This window comes from Erithacus rubecula (genome assembly GCF_903797595.1).
Source record: "Erithacus rubecula genome assembly, chromosome: 14".
In the NCBI taxonomy this organism is placed as follows: Eukaryota; Metazoa; Chordata; class Aves; order Passeriformes; family Muscicapidae; genus Erithacus; species Erithacus rubecula.
The window spans coordinates 13625734-13644403 of NC_136666.1; the positions used below are offsets into that span (position 1 = coordinate 13625734).

Below are 18670 nucleotides of genomic sequence, written 5' to 3' on the forward strand. Positions count from 1 at the left end.
TCCTATTCTCTTGTCACACTGTACAATGACAGAGCAGTGAGTTCTCTGCCAAGCCCATATTCTCACACAAGGACCAGACCTGGAGATTTTAGCTGTAGAAAACAAACAGGGCTGGTTTCAGCCAGTACTGATGGAACAGTTAAGTACTCTGAAAAGTAATGCAAGAGATGTGTAGGAAGAGAGACAAACATGTACCAGGCAGGTGTGCAGAGCACAGAGGGACTGAGCTGTGTAACACTCCTTGGTTCTGGAAGCTGTGCAAGGAGCCTCAGGCTGACTGGGAAATTAATGGGACTTTTTTCCAGCACCGTGGTTTCTGGAAATGTTGCCATATTTAGGCCAACAGTCTAAAGCAATGCAAACTTCTTTGCACCAAGCTGGTTCCCAGACATCCCCTTCGTTCAGTGCAAGGGACCCAAACAATCATCTCTTACGGAGTTTTCAAACAATAAGCTTTAATTGCCTTAATAGAAAAATAAGCACTGAAATATATATAAATGTGATTACATTAAAGTAATTCTGTAGTCTAACATACTAGAAACCAAAGCCCAGTCATATTTTTAATGATACAGAGTAGCAAGATTTAGGGTTTAGAAATTTTCCATAGAGAATACCAAAGTATCCAGTATTGTTTAGGAAACCACAGTAAAGATGAGACAAACCTCCATGGTGCAATAAAAACTAAGTAAATCAATTTATTCTGTATACTATACAATGTGTAAGTTTGTAAAGAACAATTGACATTTTTATCACCTTAACATCTTGACTGGGTGTAAATATGTCCAACAAAATGTACTCCTGTGGCCTTTACACAAACACTGTCCTACTACATCAAGAACAATGAGAGGGAAGCCTTTGGTGTTACAGATTTGGGGACATATCTGTGAAGTTGTAATTAATCCACTTAACTACCTCAAATAAAATGTTGGTGCTATCTGCTATTACAAGCCTACATGAGTACTACTCTAACAACTAAACACTGTCTATCTTTAAAGGCAAGATATGAAAGGGACTGCCAGTCTACAGTGTGGACAGGTTTTCTTTGAAAAAGGCAATTATCAAATGGTAAAACTCATATAATACATTATGTACATCAGTTTGGATAGCTGAGTTATCTTGCTGGAGCAAGCTGAAAGTAAGCATCAATCTGCAATCATGTTCCATTTACTGTTAAGTGACTACTGGAATTAAGTTTTATACACTGTATAGAATCAAAATAGCTGTGCCTGCTGCTGAGGTCTGTCAGATGTGAAGGCTCATCATCAGTCACTGACCTAGTTAGTATTACAGTACTTCAAATATACACATGGATAATATATTCATAGTTGAATTTGTAGTAATATTAGGAACTGCAAGTCACTGAGTGAGCATTGGAAGAGCTTGTGTTGTCCAACCAGCAGGACAAGCTGAGTTGTAGCTGAGTGAATGGAATGTTTAAATTTAAATGGCTATCTTTTTAAACCCTCCCAAACAAGACAACTCACCTTAGGGGAGCTACAGAAAGTGGCACCAGACAATACACAGCAAGTCACCTTAAGTTGTTCAACACTTGTTTCAGGCCCAATCCTATCGTTAAGCTTCAATTTAATTTATACATAGAAAAATAAAGAGGGATTTTCACATTAGAACAAACATTTATAAAAAGCAGTTTGCTTCAGTATTTCCAGTTTTCTTGTTATTCTTCCAGCCTAATTTCTTAAAGAAGTCAAGTAGGTCCATTTCTTCAAACTGTTCTGCAAAAACCACAAATTATTTGTAATACTAGTGGAGGATATGGATAAAGGACAGGCTTGACAAAGCCCATCTAACTACTAAAAAAGGGCTGTACAGGCTTGAAAAGAATCAGATTAGCAATTTTGAAATTCTCTGTAATTGCTTCTCTGAATCAAAAACATTACACAGACACTGAATGTTCTAATCAAAACAGGACCAAATAAAGACTATTCAATTTCTCTTGACCATTTTGTTTGTCTCTAGAAGAGAGCATCACAGAAAATATGGGCCAGCAGTGGTTTTGACTAGCAGTCCTTTATACCCTATGACCTTTCTGAATATGTCAGCACAAAGTACAAGCTTCTAAAAACATGCATCTTTAAGTGTTCTCTCTTGTAATAATCACATTGGTGCTTTGTTTCTAACAGGCTGTTTCTAAACTATTTTTTAAAGAAAAAGGCATTCAGTAAACTGATCTTTTTAGAGAGTTTCTTGTTCTCCCAAAGACTGTGAAGGCTGTGACTACCCATATGAAAATCAATTCTGTTATGGATCATACTCCACTTTCAGTATTCTGATTTCCCTGAACTAGCATGTCTTAAATACATCAATTCACCAAATATAAACTATGTATTTTGTCTGTCACTTACAACCTTCATCATAGACATAAACTGGAGTAATTCCTATTTTCTGATATGAAAAGTTGCCTATTTCTCAATAAGTTAGTATAGAAATACCTTTCCAGGTATTTGTTTCCACAATGCAAATGAGGGGCTGCTGTACAACAAAGTAAAGGAAATAATTTAATACCTCTTCAGGAGTTCAAGAAAAAAAAAAATCCTTCTGCTTCCAGAAGTCTAAAATTGCTAAAGACAATTGCATATCAAACACTAGGGAGCCTAGATTTGGTGTTTGCCACACAGGGAACTCTCTAGAACAGCACACTTAGCCATATTCCATGCCAACAGACAGAGTATTTCTGCTTTAAAAGCTTAAACAACTGCTGAACAGAAAGGGCACTTGCCTGCAAATATAAATTCCAAATTTATACTTGAATGCTGGATATTGTTGTGAAACAAAATATACAACTGCAAAAGCATAAGGTTGAGTCAAGGATAAATGTGTTTCACAAATTTCAGGTATACAACTTCTACTTTCAGTAGCAAGATTCTGGGCTCTGAGTTTCAGGACAAGACTTTGAAAGATACAGAATCACTTGTGCTTTGATTGGCACATTATCTGCTTTTTAAAATGTAAAACTAATAGACGTTTGCAAAAGGTTGTGCAAAACTATTGTATTTACAAAAAATGGCACAAGAGTGAATTCAACAGTCTATGCACATGCACACTTCATCCACATCTTCAACAAAAGTGTGTCCTAAGCTACAGAACTGAAAAGAATACCAGCTTCAACAGGCAGTTGTCAATAAGCACTAGGTTCACAAGAGTTACACCAGAATGGGCAAATATTGCCCAAGTAAAAACTCTATTGTTAAAGCTGAAACAGGTTTAAGGCCGTTCAAGTTCAAAAGCAGAAACAAAATTCAATCAGAGCCCTGTCTTTGTTTTTATACATGCTTTACCATCTAGCAACTTGTGGTCTAAACCTCTATTTTAGACAACAAACCCAAACACGGAAGAAAAACCAACACAACTGGAGGTTATATTAAATACAAATATGCTGTAATTAAGATGAAATAACAAAAGCAGAAACATTAGAAGTTGTAAAACTTGTGATGTCACTTGCTGGAACCAGTCCTATACTAGGAAATGGGCAATATGTACATTTTCAAGTAGATTACATTGCTCTAACCAAACTTGTCCTTTTTAATCAGTGCATTGTTCTCAACTAGTCCAAATACTACATTTTACTCTTAACAGTATTCCCTTACAATAGCAGCACATGCTATCGCTACCTGCAAAGCTGTCAGTCTCATGACTTAGTGTAAGAAAGAAAAAGGGGGATGTGAGGGTGAGAAATAACTATTAGGGAGAAATAACAGGAATGAGAATAATCATGCAGTTCAGCTGCTCTCGTCAGCCAGCCAGCTTGCTAGCAACAAGAGATGGTTTCCGCTGTGGAAGATCCTGTGGAGTAGGAATATGGTCACCAGTGACTTCTGTCTTGTCAGGAGCTGCAGTAGGCAGTTGCTTATTCTTCATCTTTGCTTTAGCCATGTTGTAATCACCAGAATCAAAGTATTTTTGCTAGAAGACAAAATACATATATTTAAAAGCCTGAAATCTTGTCAGATGTCTACATTGAAATACATTGTTAAATAGATATTTAGAATTTTAAAAAGTTGTAAAATTTGTGATTCGTCAAAGTAGCTTTACGGTGATTAAAAAAAGGTCTTATAAAGACTAATAAGCACAGACAGCTGAACTCTTAAAATCATTATGAACATTATTGTAAACAATAATCTGATCTTTATTTTTGCCCTGGTTTTCCCAAAAGCTCATCTCCCACAAATGAAACCTTGGGGTTTGCAAACTTTGTCGCAGTGAACAAGTTCTGCTACGCACAATAACCAAACAAAGCACAAATTAAAGCTGGAGAACAGAGCCTGGTCTATCACACCAGAGATCAAAGCAGCATGAAAGTGTGTGCCAACAAGAAAACCTCTTTTCTGCACACATTAAAACAGTCAAACTGCAAACCCTGAAGTTCCCAAACCAATTATTTAGCGAAGTCAAATCTACTGCATAGTCCTTCTGAAAAGCATTACGTCAAGGAAATTATTACCCTCCATTCAATTTTTTTTCTGAATACAAAAGTAAATTAAAAAACTATTGAAAAACAGTGTTCCTTAATATATCAGCAAATTTTTATTAGCATTATCTTTAAGAGTAGCCAGATTTCTCAAAATGTTATCTATGTGTGTCAAAGCCAAATGACTGTTATTTATCCACATCATGGTAAAATGAGGCATGGAATTTCATCCAAGCTCTGCATCCAGTCTTCAACTGCTCACTGACACATTTTGCAAGAAAAATTGCATTGTTTTTAATCTTATCATGAGGTCTATCTCTAAAATACTTGCAACCCATTAATTTGAACAGATTTCATATAAGGAAAAAAAAAATTAGATCCAGGATTAAGATTTACATTACCAACAACTGCTTGCAATCATAACCATCTCCAAAGAGCAGACCACTCAGTTAGATCTGTATAGGCTTAGTCCTCAGTCAGTAGGGCAGCCATCACTACCTGCTTTGTCTAAGTGCCACCACAGACTTTATTCTGCATTAGTACTAACCAGCTGCAAAATGCTCAGTGGCAGCAGTTGCTAGACAGAAGTAATTTGAACACCTGAGCTAACAGGCCTATACCAAAGGGGGAGGAGATTGTTCAGACAAGACCCCCTGAAAACACCTTTAGTGCTCCCTGCCTGAGCCCTAAAGTTACTGGATCTGCTTCTCCCACAGTCTGTTGTACATCTGAATCACACATTTTTATTTATAAACCTTCCCAGTTCAATCCTGTTGATGGTGCAATCCCTATTTACACCACAGTGTTCTAGCACTACCTGTGCAGCCCAGACCTCAAGGCAGAACATAATCTGATTTGGAAAAAGGCTTTCCCATTTTGTCCTTTAAGACTGAAGCAACCAAAAGAAACTTTTAATCTAGGTAATAACAGAACCATTCGGCCTTCAGGTGTGATACAGCTGTTAGCAGAAATCTTTCTGTCCATCTAAGATTTCCAAACAGAATCTCTCCCCAGGAGCATGATGTAGTACTGCTCTCATCTACCAATATTTTTACTTTACTGCAGAAAGTGTGCTAGTAATGGTGTGTGCATCAAATGCAGACCATTTCTGGACAGCAGAAATGAATTGGTAGAGTGTGTCCTGGCTGCCAAACCAAAGGTGGTTTGGGCTACAGCTGACCATAGAAGAATACATGAGAAAACCCAACACCTCTCATGCTTTAGAATACCAATCCATTTCTTTCTTTAACTTATTCCCATATTTTCCTGATTTATTCTAGCTTCTCACAGGTAGTCTGTATTTGATCATCCCTTTCAAATCCAACTATGACTGTCCAGGTGTCTTCCTGTCAGAACCAGTACCTGAAAGCACACACACTATCTTCACTCTGTTTTAACTCTCCTCAGTGCAGGCAGCCTGAAGTACACCAGAACCCCTGTCAAGTAAAGAAGTCTCCTCCTTTAACACACTGAGCACACTAAATCAAAAAAACTCTTTTATGAGAGTAGCAGAAATTAAGATGGTCATGGATCTGTCTGTGCTCAAATCTGAAAGTACATGCTGCAAGACCCTTTGCATTCAATAGTGTATAATGAAGATGAAGATACTGTACAAGTTGTTATTGCTGGTGGTGAGATTCCCTCACATTTGCACCAAGGACAAGCAGTCACAATTCCTTTATGGCTATCAATTCTCACTGAGTGAATGCTGGCCTGTTTTCCTGAGATGATATCACAATACAAACTTACCACTCCCTTCTGTGTCTACACATACCCTGGACCCAGTGAAGTCTCATTTCAGCTGCCTTTGGCCACGCAGCAGCATAACTCAGAGGGAGTTACCTCACCTACCACCTGCCCAGGCCCAGCAGCCATTAACTCTGCTTTATATCTTCCAGCTTATGAGACAAAGATTATCCAAAACACCTGCCAACAGTAACAATTCCCAAGACATGGTAGCAGATAGCACAGAATTAGATCAGCACTGAACTCCACCAGCTGGTTTGTGAAGGATTTATACATGGAATCATTGCGTGTACTGGAAGGGCCTAGACAATGGTTAAAAAAACCCCACAATGGTGTAACAGCAATGAAAGCACCACCAGAAGCAGTGACATACTAGGATTATTCCAAGAACAGAGTCCTAGCCTGCCTGAAAGGCATTACATAATCACTCCATGAATAATTTAACTAAAAAAACCTCAGTCGAATAGCTAAGAAAATAAGAGACACTGGTTAGATGTGGAACAATACTGAAATATTAACTCACTCTTCATTTTTCTAGCATTATTTTTGGGTCTGGGTGTATATTCAGAATTATGCAACCATTTTCAAACCACTAATGTCAGATGATGCCTAGTTCTAACAGCAGACACGAAACTTTCATATGCTAGAAACATGGATAAAAGGAGTGGATCAATTTTGGGTACATAAGAATGGGCAGGATAAAATCACTACAAAATAAGGATGAGTTTCTATCCTTTTGTGTTTACTATAATGTTTTTTTCAAGTCTATCACAGCAACTTCTCAGTTTAATTTTTTTATAACAACTGTGATTGAGCCACTAATGCTGTTAAGTGCTGTCCTACCAACCTGGTATTTGCTTTGCCAAGACAAATTTCTCCTCCCTGTGCTTTCTCAAACCTTAAGATTTTAGGACTCTTACCATGCAAAGGCCTGTGGAGTAAGAGAAAAATTCACAGACACAGGACTTTTGGATGTTTCTGTGTATATTATTATTTTATCTATGTTATTTGTCTATATTTTGTCTATATATTGTCTGTGGACATAAAGAACTTACTCCTTTTTGAAGCCTCTTCCTCAAGAAGTCTGAGCCTCCTGGCTTCTGGCCCAGATGAGGGTACCTTGCTTTCAATTTTGCTTCTTCAGCTTTTTCTGGACTTAACACCTTATCCTCCATCTCCTGAAAGACAGTGAGTGATACAGTAAGTGAAACATACAGCAATGTATATTTATACAGAACAGCTTTGCAGGTAACACACCCACATGCCCATTGCTGCTACCAAGTGAGCATAACAATTATCTGATTAGACATTTTCATACATTCTTTCTCAAATGCTGACAGCAACTGTAGGAGTTCAGCCTCCCATTTTAGATACCTTTCCTGGAGATGCTGAAGATGTGCGCACTTCCCTCTCAAAGAAAAGCAATTTGAATTATTCAATCTTAGAAAAAAACCAAAAACTACTCAAACAAACCTCTTTTTTTTGTCAAAACAGGGGGTCCACTAAGAACAAACAAATATTAAATAGTGATCAAGAATCACAGGATTTTTTTCCCAAATGCCTGTTTCATCATTTAAGAAGCAGATTGGCACTTCCACTGCCACACTGATCTGTATGGCTGCTCCAGCCCTAATGTGTTGATATTCACTGTGAAACAGTCTCCAAAACATGTCTGCTGTTACATTAATAGCAATACTGTGTTTCTCTATACATGTCTATAATTATCCTGAAATTATAAGGAGGAAGACAGTTGGGTAGTGCATTTGTACAAAATAAAATGCCTATTTTATGAGCATACTGTAAAACATGGATGCCCAAAATAATAATTTAGAGATATTAATTTGGCAAAACTGCAATTTGCTCACTGGCCTCTACTTCACACTCATCTGATCCATATCCATGTAGCAATTTGATGCATGAAATACAACTTATTCTATTGGATCATTTCTAAAATATCTTTAATCCAAAATTCTTAGTCTGTTTTTTCCAATATTTGGCCATATCCTTTTTTTTTTTTTTAATGAAAACCATTCCTCATACAGGGCAAATATATAATGATTTTCACTGACTGCTGCAGCATAGAATTGTTATCATCTGAAGCCACAGAAAGACTTTCAGGCAGGAAATAAGAATTGCCATTGAAATCAAGAGGGCATCATTCATCTATAACTAAAATTTCATGTCCACTTAGAGCTGCTTAGGCAGCCCCTTCATACTCTTTTCCATGCCTGTCATCATCCTTTGCATTGCATCAATCAGTATGACTGCCTGTAATCCCCACTTAGGGTTTACAGAAAGTAATTCAACAGAAAAATAACCATTTATATTTTTTTTTTCTGCCCTTGTTTCATTTGAATTAGTTTCTACAGCCTGGATGACCACACAGCTGCACAAACAGGTATGTTAATACAGCAGCAGGGAGGACTCAAGCCACATGTGCTGAAGAACAAGAGCCACCACCACACTCGCCTAGCCCTAGGTGCTCTTGTCTCTCTTATAAACTGCTCCAGGTTGTGTAAGATTCAACATGTTTCTGGTAAGATGCCTCAGAAACAAAGGTTATAACAGATTTAGAATATAACATTTTCTAGTTGCTCCATTTGGCCGAAAGGACAGCTTTGCACAATACAACAGGAAACTAAATTAACAATTCTCCCAAGGAAAAAATAGAAACTCTCATAACAATTAAAGAGAAACTTCAGTGACAACAGGAACAAATGCTTTTTATTAGATGAAAATGCAGCTAGGCAATACAATGCAAAATCCAAATAGGAATAAAGGGCAAAGCTTCCCTGACACTACTGAACTTAGAACTCCACCATTTCTCACTAGCCAAGCCCACGGTTCTCATGCGTTACAAAGATCACGCAGCTGCTGCTCTCCCTGTTGTGGTTCATCAGAATGCCAACCCTGACAGGATCTGCTCAAAAGTAATCCTTTCAGCTCAACACTTTGAATACCTAATGCTGAATCACTGGCTACTCACTATTGAGCCAACAAAGTATTTGATGGGGCATATTTTGCCCCTAAAAGCCAAAAGGACATATTTTTTTATGACGAGAGGACCAACAATAAATAGCTTATATAAACAGGTATTCACAGTGCATCAAAGGAGACATTTATGCAAACTCACAGGGCTGACAAATTATGGCACAGCAGGCAATCCAAACAAAAACATCATGTTATGCATCAATGCAGCTCAAAAGGATACAGAGCACAGCCGCTTCTTCTTGATGACCAACAACAACTAAGACTCAAAAACCCACAGAACACAAAATAAAGAATTTCAATACCACGACTTGGGGTGTCAAACAAAACCAGCGGATGGCAGGTTCAAAAAATACTTAAGACAACAATTCTTCACGTAAAATACAGTTAAGCTGCAGAACTCCCTTCTGAAGGATACAGGGGGTGCCAAGAATTTAGATTCAGAAAGCAACTCGATGCGTTCATTTGCAGCTCAGAAGCCTTTTAAACCAGATTGCTGAGACCTCGGAGAGCTTTCTTGAGAAGATCACTGCCTGCACCTCCTGATCTTATGTTCTTCTGAGGACTAGATGGTACTGAGCACTCTCAGAGATGTGCTGCTGAGCCCCAAAGACTTCAGTTCCCAAGCCACTCCTACATTCAGAACATTCTCCCTTGAATTACAGAAGCAACAACCAAGTGACTAACAAATGACTGGGGAGTGGGCAGAAATCAAGATATACCACGCTCTTCTTCCAAGTGACAACCACACAAAAGTTATAATTTTAGTACTCTACAGGAATCTGACAAAGCTCATTAAGTCATTAAAATGATCTACCAGGAAGGCAGTAGTTACCTAACTCACCTAAAGACAGCTTTTGCTTTTAATCTTTGCAGAGATTCTAGCAGTACAAAGTTCTCTATCTGCTGAACAACTGACCTGCATTACTAAGAAGGGCCATCAGCCTTTTAAAACTGGCATGAATGGCTCATCTTTAGCAGAAGACTCAGACAAAATATAAAGCAGAAGATGGAAAAATGAGGCAAAGCACAACCCTACAGCAAACTGATGTGGCAAAAGCCAGTTCAGCAACAAAATGCACCACCTTCTAAGAGTTTCCTGAAAAATAGAGGCTTTTAAGGCAAAGAGTCAACCAAACATATGTTCTCCTATGTCTGAAGTTTCTTTGTTTCTGAACTTCCCCCTGCCACTGTCCTGAGTTTTCCCATCGAGAACAGGAAACGCTGGTCAATGGCAGATTTTCAGCTTGTATCACTGCAGTTAAAAACCCTTCTTGTTCAGCACAAGCTTCTTACAGCATGTCAGAAAGTTTAGGAAAAAGCTCTAACCATGAAAACACTGCCTCAAAGTTCATTTAGGGGTGTTTTAAGCTTTTTTAGGCATACATATGAATAAGTACTGCAAAATGGGTTGTTTATGTAAGTGTTTCAGAGCTAAGCATTAACCGAGGGAATGTTCAGTTTTGCCTACCCACACAAATAGTTCTAGTGGAGGTTAATATTGCAATGTCATAACACCACTGATATCACAGTATCAGAACAGGACATAATCTCGCAGAAAGCAAAGTTTTATTTTACTGATGTTATATAAATTTTTTTTAACACTTTACTAGAATAAAACTAAATGAGGAGAGCAGCAAGGATCTCTCATCTCTCAAATAAAAGGCAATTTCTCCAAGCAGTGTATAAGCATGACATTCCAAGACTTTGGTCTGAAAGTTCGTTAGGAAAATCAGCTCCAGTCACCTGACTTCATCAGAACACCCTAGAAGGTATTACAATAAACTTGCTGCCACATGTTTAACTATGCTCCTATTACAGAGCTATTCTAGGAGTGCTGCATAGTCCAGGGACTTATTTTTATAGGCTTTGAACAGGAACAGTATCCCTTCAGCAGCCTACCTAGCATGATCATTAAGTCATGCTGCAGAACACACCTATTTAAGAGCAGATTACAGACCTGACAAGAAGCTGGTTCTGATTACTGCACCTATTGAGAAGGTATCATTCCATACCAACCCCCAAAGCCCTACTTGTGCGACTAACTCATATTACAAATTGTAAATTATTAAACAAAAACTTAACAGCTGAGGTAGATTAAGCTTTTTCTTTTAGCGTCCTTCAGAGCAGTACTTGTGTTTCATAACTTCTCGGGATCATAGCCGCGGGGATTGCAACCGGGCTCCCACAGCAATGACGAGACTAAAAAACAAACGGCTTCTTAAAGTCTCAGCACAGCCATCTATGAAACCAAATCCCACTTGAGAAATGACACAATTATTAGCTACAGAGATGGCATAAGAGGGACATAAAATAACCCAGCCAGTTATTCTTTTTAAAAACCTTAACTAGCACAGGTCACGGTCGTTGTGATCGGGGTATTTCTGCTCCTGACTGGATTACATTAAAAGCTGAGCATTTTCTGCAGTGAGACAAACGTTTAGCCTGCGGATTATGGCCGGTGTCCATCCCGGCGCTGCGATGGTGGAGGCCGTGGCGCGGGACGGCGCGGCCCGCGGAGCAGCCGGAGGGAGCGCGGCCAGGCCCGCGCCACCGCCCCGGCCCGCGAGAGCCGCTCCGCGCCCCGCACGGCACCGGGGCCACGGCTCCTCCTGCCCGGGGGGCGGCCCCGGCCCGGCCGCTCGGACAGCCCGGGGCAGCCGGCGCTCGGAGGGGCGGCCGGGCCGGGAGACGCTGCGGCCCGCGGGGCTCCCTGGGCTGAGGGAGGGAGAGGCCCGGCCGCGCCGACGGAGGCGGGAGAAGCCCCGCGGGGCTCCCGGCGCTCCTCGGCCCGGCCACCCACCTTCTGCTCCTCGGCCGAGGCGGGCTCGGGGCTCTCGGCAGACATGGCGCCGCGGCAGCGGGACGGCGGGGCCGGGAAGGAGGGAAGGAGGCGGGCGGGAGGCGCGGCCGCGGCTCCTCCGCGCTGCTGCTGCTGCTGCTGCTGCTGCTGCTGCCGCCTCCCGCACAAGATGGCGGCAGCGCGCGCGACGGCGCGTCGGCGGGGCCAGACTTCCTCCACCTCAGCCCCCGCGCGCGCGGGCTGGGGCGCGAGGGCGGGATCCGCCCGCGCTCCGCGCGTCACGTCCGGGGCCGCGGGTTCGAGACCCGGCCCGGGTGCCCCGGCTGTTAGAATCGCAGAATTACAGAAACACCGGGGTTGGAGGAGATGTTCCGTATGGTCCAGTCCACCCGCACAGGTGTCACTGTACCCACCGAACCGCATCACCCGGCGCCAGAGCCGTAGGTGTGTTAAGCACCTCCCGGGATGGTGGCTCCCCTGGGCAGGCTGCTCCAATGCCTGACCGGCCCAACAGTGACAATTCTGATATCTGATGGCAATCTGCTATCTCAGCTCAAGGCCGTCTCTGGTGCCCTCCCTGGCCCCCACCCCACTCTCCAGCCTGCACGGTCAAGGGAAAAAAACCTTCCCTGCTTGGCTAAAGTCACTTCTTTTGGCCACTTTTAGTGATTAAATAAAAGGAGCTGAGTCCTCGGCAGCATTACTTGAAGATCTCATGAATCACAAGCAGCAGCTGACCGGATGGGAAGGCTCAGTCCATTGGACTTAACAGCACAGTATCAAGTTATACAGAGTATTTTATTCCCTCCTCATCTACTTTTCACTGCCTAGTTCTTGTCTGAAAAATAACCTTCTGTAGACTCTCTTCAAGAGCATAAAGGAGGGGTTTAAATAGCCCAGCAATAATAAATTTTGGGGGTCCCTAAATAAATGTATTATGTGAACAGCAATGTGGATTGTACTCAGCACAACTCAGGAGGGACTGGCCAGGACAGGCTTTGTGCCATTATGAGCAGGAAGAACACAAAAAGCAGATCAGAAAGGTCTGTGAAAACTGAAGGTGTCAATGATTTTGCCACAGCTGAATTGTACTAAATGCCCCACAGGCCAGTAATTGGAAGAAGTTTTTTGTACATGTCCAGAGACAGGATCATGCAGCTGTGGGGAACCCAAGGAATGTGCATATCCCTCATTCAGAAAGGGATACAGCCAGGAAGATTGCACAGAAAAATAATCAGAGAATGCACCAGTGGGTTTTTTCCTAATGACAAAAAATGTCATGATACTGGCAGGTGTGCCACATTTGGTTCTAGCAAAATCAGGGAGAAATGGTCTGAAAGTGTGAAAAACAGAGCAACATAGAAAAATGATCATAAAAAGGATGAACATCATAGATTTATTTAAAAGGAAGGAGAAGAACAAAGCAGCGACAGCAGACAAGAATGCAAACTTCAGGAATTTCTTTCAAATCTCTTAGGAAATTAATGTGAGGGAAAACAGTTTCAAGGATTCAGCAGTTCCTTAAAGCAGTTATTTCTTTAAGAGAACATAATGCAGAGGAAAGATGGAAAATAAATTCAGAACCTCAGGAAAAGCACAGGTTCTTCAATGACCTCAAATAGAAGAAAGCAGCCTACAGAAACTAGGTCAGTTTTTAAGGATGTGTACCTAAAGCAGATCATGAAGATAAGGGGGTACTGAAATATTACTGAACATAACTTTTCAAGAATAAAGCGTTTAATGTTTCTTTTTGTTCAATCTGGCATGATCAAGGCAAATAGTGTAACAAAGTATAGCCTCTAGTTGAAATAAGGAAATACTGGTTTACAGGTTACTTTAATTAGTTTTGGTAAATATTTTCAACTTGGATTAAAAAATATCCTTAAAAGCTTAGAGAATGACAGAAGCAATCTCCAGTTAATTACTGGTGATTCATATAGGAACCTGTAAAAAATGAATGGGTTTCCAGGAGTCACTTTTCCTGAATTTGAATAGGAGTATGGGAAGGACAGAATACAAGCTATATAATTAGGTTGTCAATAAATGACTTGAAAAATCATCTAAAATAAGCACTCAAAAGAAACTGAGTAGCTAGGCAGGAATTCACAGTTAAGAACAAGGGTTTCACACAATCATCTTTCCTTCAAGAAAAAGGAAATAGACCATGTGGAGAAGTGGGTGAAGGTGGCTGAAGTTGCAGATGCCTTCTGGCATTAATAAGGCTTCTGACACTTTCCCATGCAAACTAGGGAAACTTAGATTAAACTTTAATGTGGTGGATGCAAGTTTGTTGGAAGCAGATATCAATTCTTGAAACAGCAATGCTGTGCTCAGCATAGAAAATCTTGGGTAGTGAGAGAATAAAGTTCAGTAAGGAGAGCTACTATTTTGGGAACAAGCAGGTAGGTGTCTCTCATACTGGGTAACAAGATGAATGCAAGCTGACATCTCCTGAGACTGAAAAACAGCCTATTGCAACAGGATGCATGAAGAGGACTTTAATCCATATGATTTATCAACCAATTCTTCCAGTCTGAATGACACAGAGAGGCCCTGACTGGGATGCTGTGTCCAGCCTCACACACTTCAAGACTGATTCAGTCCAAAAGAAGAAAGCAAAGAGGCAGAATGACAAGAGTTGGAGAAAATAAAGGGTCTGAACAGTCTAGGGTTGTCTTAGTTACCAAAAAAAGACTGAGAAGGGAGATACAAGAACTAAATCTAAATAAAGCTAAAAATTTGTGAAAAGGCTAAGTAGTATTTAACTCAACTTCAGCAACATTTATTTGGATGCTATAAATTCTTATATAACTATAACTAAATATACATAGTATAACTATACTTTCTCATTATAATTTATCACTGAAAGAAATTAGTTGTAGCAGCCATCACTGGACGCCCTTATAAACCACTCAAACATTTATTAAAAATAATTTTACATGGTTGAGCCTGTTGAGGAGTAAAGAAACCAATGACCTCTCAAAAATTAATATAGTCTTAAGCTAGCTTAGAAGGTTACATGAAATTTAGTTCTAGTTTATGAGCATCCAGCATTTCTCCAGGTGTGTGCCTAATGGAAAGTGTTTACTCAGATCAAGCTATAAACAGAGAATGACTCAGTAAAATCAAAGTTGTGCACAGGTAATCCAAGGTCACTTTCATTCCAAATCCATAGAGGGACTAAGTGTAGTTTGACTATTAAAGTGAATACAAATTTATTTCCTAGACTTGTAGTAACCACATATTCAAAATCCACACTTCTTTGCTATTCAAAGCAAAGTAATGAAGGGAGATGACTTGAAGAAGTCTATTTAAATAAAATTATCAAGATACAAACATTGCATAATGTCAGTGCAAAATACAAGGTTAATCTACTACAGGGGAATGGTGACTTTTCATTAAAAATGTCCTTTCCTCATGCTTTTTTCATTGCACATGCAAGCAAGCTGTGCACCATGACACAAATAAGTAGTTTGAGGATACATGCTGTTTGCTTATGACTCAATAGCAGCTACACAGAAACTAGGACACCCTCTGGACAGCCTAGTCCAGACCATAGTTCTGTACACAGCACAACTGCAGTTGTGTTTGACCCTTCTGTTACCAAAAGAAACTTTTCCTCAGTGTTGAAGGCACACAAATGACTAGAAACTGCAGACAATCTCTTCCTGCAGAGTTCTCCCCAATTCTCTCTAAAATGAATGCTAGGTAACCTTTGAAAACCTGGTGTGACAGAGTGGGAAACATTGCTGAAGCTGAAGGGACTCAGTAATATCTGAGCTTTGCCCTTCTGGAGCAGCAGTCATTTGCATGTGCATGACAGTTGATAAGTATCCTCTGGAAAGTCCAGGCTCCCTTACGTTCCCTGGCAGACTTCCTGGAGATTTCATGATACACTGACTTCTCTCATCTAAGGGCAGTGCTGAATATACAAGATGCACATTCATCCTTTCTCCAGTCTTCATCAGATAAGCATGTTAAAGGGCACCTTGCATATTACTGACACTCTAAAAACCTACAGCAAAGAAAAACACAAATCAAGGTGAGACAGTTGAGAAACACAGATCTTCATCAAACGTCATAAAACTTCATTTCCATTATTAAATATATAGCTCAAATATAATCAAATGTTTCTAACTTTATTTCTCTCAGTTACACAGTTTAACACTTAGCATAAACTGCTCATCTGACTGTTTTGTTTTAGGAATACACACACGAAAATAGTCATATGCCCAGTGTAGCATTGCTAGTAAAACTTCCTATGGCCACCTAGTGGCCTACATGGAATTGAACTATGAAAAATATTTAGGATTACATGAAGATCCTCTCATCTAAAAATAAAACAAAAAGTACAAGTTTCATAGCTTTTGCATATATTTGAGATATAAATACTAATTTGTTTGCACAGTACATCCTTTAACACAATTTGAGAAATAAAATGGGGGAGGGTGGAAATTTTATGTGAGGAAAACTAATAACAGAATAAACAAAATTAAAATGGCCCTTAAGGAGAGAAAATAAATTGAGGGAGCAAAATGTGAATTGAATTAATCATCTGAATGCATGAGTAAATAAACAATCTGCAATGTAGTTGCAAGTGTTGTTGAATCTGGATGTGAGAAAAAATGGAAAATGGTACCATTACAGAGAAAAAATGGCTAAATGCTTGCATAGTATGAAATGTTATGGAAATTCACCTGTTGTCCCCATTTTCAATAACTTAAATGAATATCACTTAAAACAGCACACAGATTAAAGACATCTGTATATATTTCAGATTTCAATATTAATGCCAAAAATACATAGTATGATTTTACATAGGATTTATGCTACATTAGAACACTAAAGACAAACATCACTTGAGTATTAAATGAAACATTAAATATTAAATAACTGAAAAATAAAATAAAAAGTGTAAACACTAAACTAACTTGGGAATTTGCTATTGCAACACATCCAATGAAGTGGTTTTAAACAGTACAAAAAGATTAGATTTAAGTATGTTTCCAGTCTACTTGGAATACACAAAGCTCATTCCAGAAACCTTTTAAAAACTGGTCCAGGATCACACAGAACCTTCTTTCTCTTGAGCGCTATTTTTATTCCTTTACAGACTTAACTTTATACTGTTGTCTCTACCAATCTTTGCTTGCAAGGAGTACTCAACAGTAAAATGAATACTTTAGTTTGCCATTGTTTGCTAGCATCTTGGTGAAAACTGAGGATTTGTTGGAGATTCAGTGTAAGATTTGAGTTCATATGCAGCGCCGCTATCAACTTCCATGGATTTTCGAGAGAATAGGAGCCTTACATCTCTGTGGAGGTAGATCTTTCCAGATTTAGAACTCTGGAACCTGAAAAGATACAAGTATCTGTATTAGCTAAAACAAAAGAATAATCTTTAAAAACATTAAATAAAATGCACTCTTAAAACATGAAGGCCAAAACACATTTGAACAAACAAAATTAGTCAGTTATAATGAAAAGAGAATGAATATCCTAACCCCTTCATTCTGCTTTGTTTCTTTTGACATTTAAAGTTTCTGTTCCTAATCACAAATACAGTGCACAGCTTTGAAAGTGCCATGGAATATTTGAAGTTCACACTGCCATTATGTACATCAAACACTGAAGTTCTCAGCAATCAGGAATGGCAAAAAATGTTCTTCAGTCAGCAATCCTGAAAACATCCAAAGGATGGCCTAAGCACAAACTAAAGGGAATTTTCAACTATATACAAATTGAATGTGCATTTCAGTTCCAGCAATCACATAGACAAATTTCATTGCTCTCTTTATGAATGTAACATCAGGAAGTTTACTACAGCTTTATACCACACTCCAAATATAAGAACTTGTCTTGAGAAGCAGTAGGTACTGGGATCTCTGCAGGCAGACAGAATTTGTTTTGCACAGACTAGGGAGCATTTCAAAGAGTCTGCAGTTCACTGGCCCAGTCCCCAAAACAAACAGTGATCAATTCCTCAGCCCATTCATCTTTTTTGCTGCACCTAAACAGCCTAATTCAGGTCTTCCAAACCTGCAGGAATGTGCCAGTTCCACTTTCCCTGGGTATTACCACTGTATATAGGGAGACAAGATCTGCATTTCAGAGTATTGTATTCTTTGGTTTTCATGTGGCAGATCTCTGTAATTTCTTTCTCTTCACCAGTCAAGGCAGAAGAGCCTAAGGAGCATTTCTTACAGCAACTGAGCTTAATGTCAGTACCACGATGCCACAGCAAGGCAGAAATGCTATTGCTGCTGCAATGGAAACAGAAAAGCCATTGCTGTTGTCACAACAAGGTGATACCATGGCAAATGCTGAGAGAGCAATGAATGTGTTATCATGCACTGCAATTTGCACAGATTTATAATAGGCTTTTACATATTGACCCCATTGAAGCAAAAGCAGTATCTCTAGAATAAACCTATTCCTAATTTGACTGAAATTCTGAGCAGTAGTAGAAAGACAAGTACAAAAGATCCACCAAGGCTTTGTGGTCTGAGGAAGGCAGGTTGCAGAAATGGATTCTGTGGCACTGTTCTGTTCAGATGAGTGATGCAGAATAGCCTGTAGTCATCCCACAACCAGACAAAGGAAAACTCTGTTCTCCTGGATACAGCTGTCAGGGACATTAAATGCAGCAGGGTCCAGCAGAATGCTCCTACTGGCTCCCACAGAGATCTCATCCATCACTATTTATT

General features: G+C 39.7%; 2 protein-coding genes across 4 annotated transcripts in view; both read right to left on the reverse strand.

The window, feature by feature from the left end:
• Positions 1–435: 435 nt before the first annotated feature.
• ARPP19 (cAMP regulated phosphoprotein 19) lies at positions 436–12140 on the reverse strand. Its single transcript, XM_079318082.1, has 3 exons — positions 11964–12140; positions 7228–7350; positions 436–3921 (listed from the first exon to the last, which is right to left on the reverse strand). The coding sequence occupies exons 1-3, from the start codon at positions 12006–12008 to the stop codon at positions 3751–3753; spliced, it is 339 nt and encodes a 112-aa protein (XP_079174208.1). The 5' UTR covers positions 12009–12140; the 3' UTR covers positions 436–3750.
• A 3941-nt stretch (positions 12141–16081) lies between these two features.
• The window catches only part of ATOSA (atos homolog A), a 45835-nt gene continuing 43246 nt past the window's right edge, over positions 16082–18670 (reverse strand). For all 3 annotated transcript variants that reach the window (XM_079318078.1, XM_079318077.1, XM_079318079.1), the window contains exon 12: positions 16082–17317. In XM_079318078.1, the coding sequence (XP_079174204.1) occupies positions 17164–17317 (154 nt within the window). In that variant the 3' untranslated portion in view covers positions 16082–17163. The remainder of the gene's footprint in view (positions 17318–18670) is intronic.

Coding starts and splice junctions, on each gene's coding strand:
- ARPP19 (XM_079318082.1), bottom strand. CDS start 12,008: ATGTCTGCCGAGAGCCCCGAGCCCGCCTCGGCCGAGGAGCAGAAG. Junction 7,351..11,963: donor CCTCGGCCGAGGAGCAGAAG/GTGGGTGGCCGG, acceptor ACTGTCTTTCAG/GAGATGGAGGATAAGGTGTT. Junction 3,922..7,227: donor GGAAGAGGCTTCAAAAAGGA/GTAAGTTCTTTA, acceptor TTTGTCTTCTAG/CAAAAATACTTTGATTCTGG.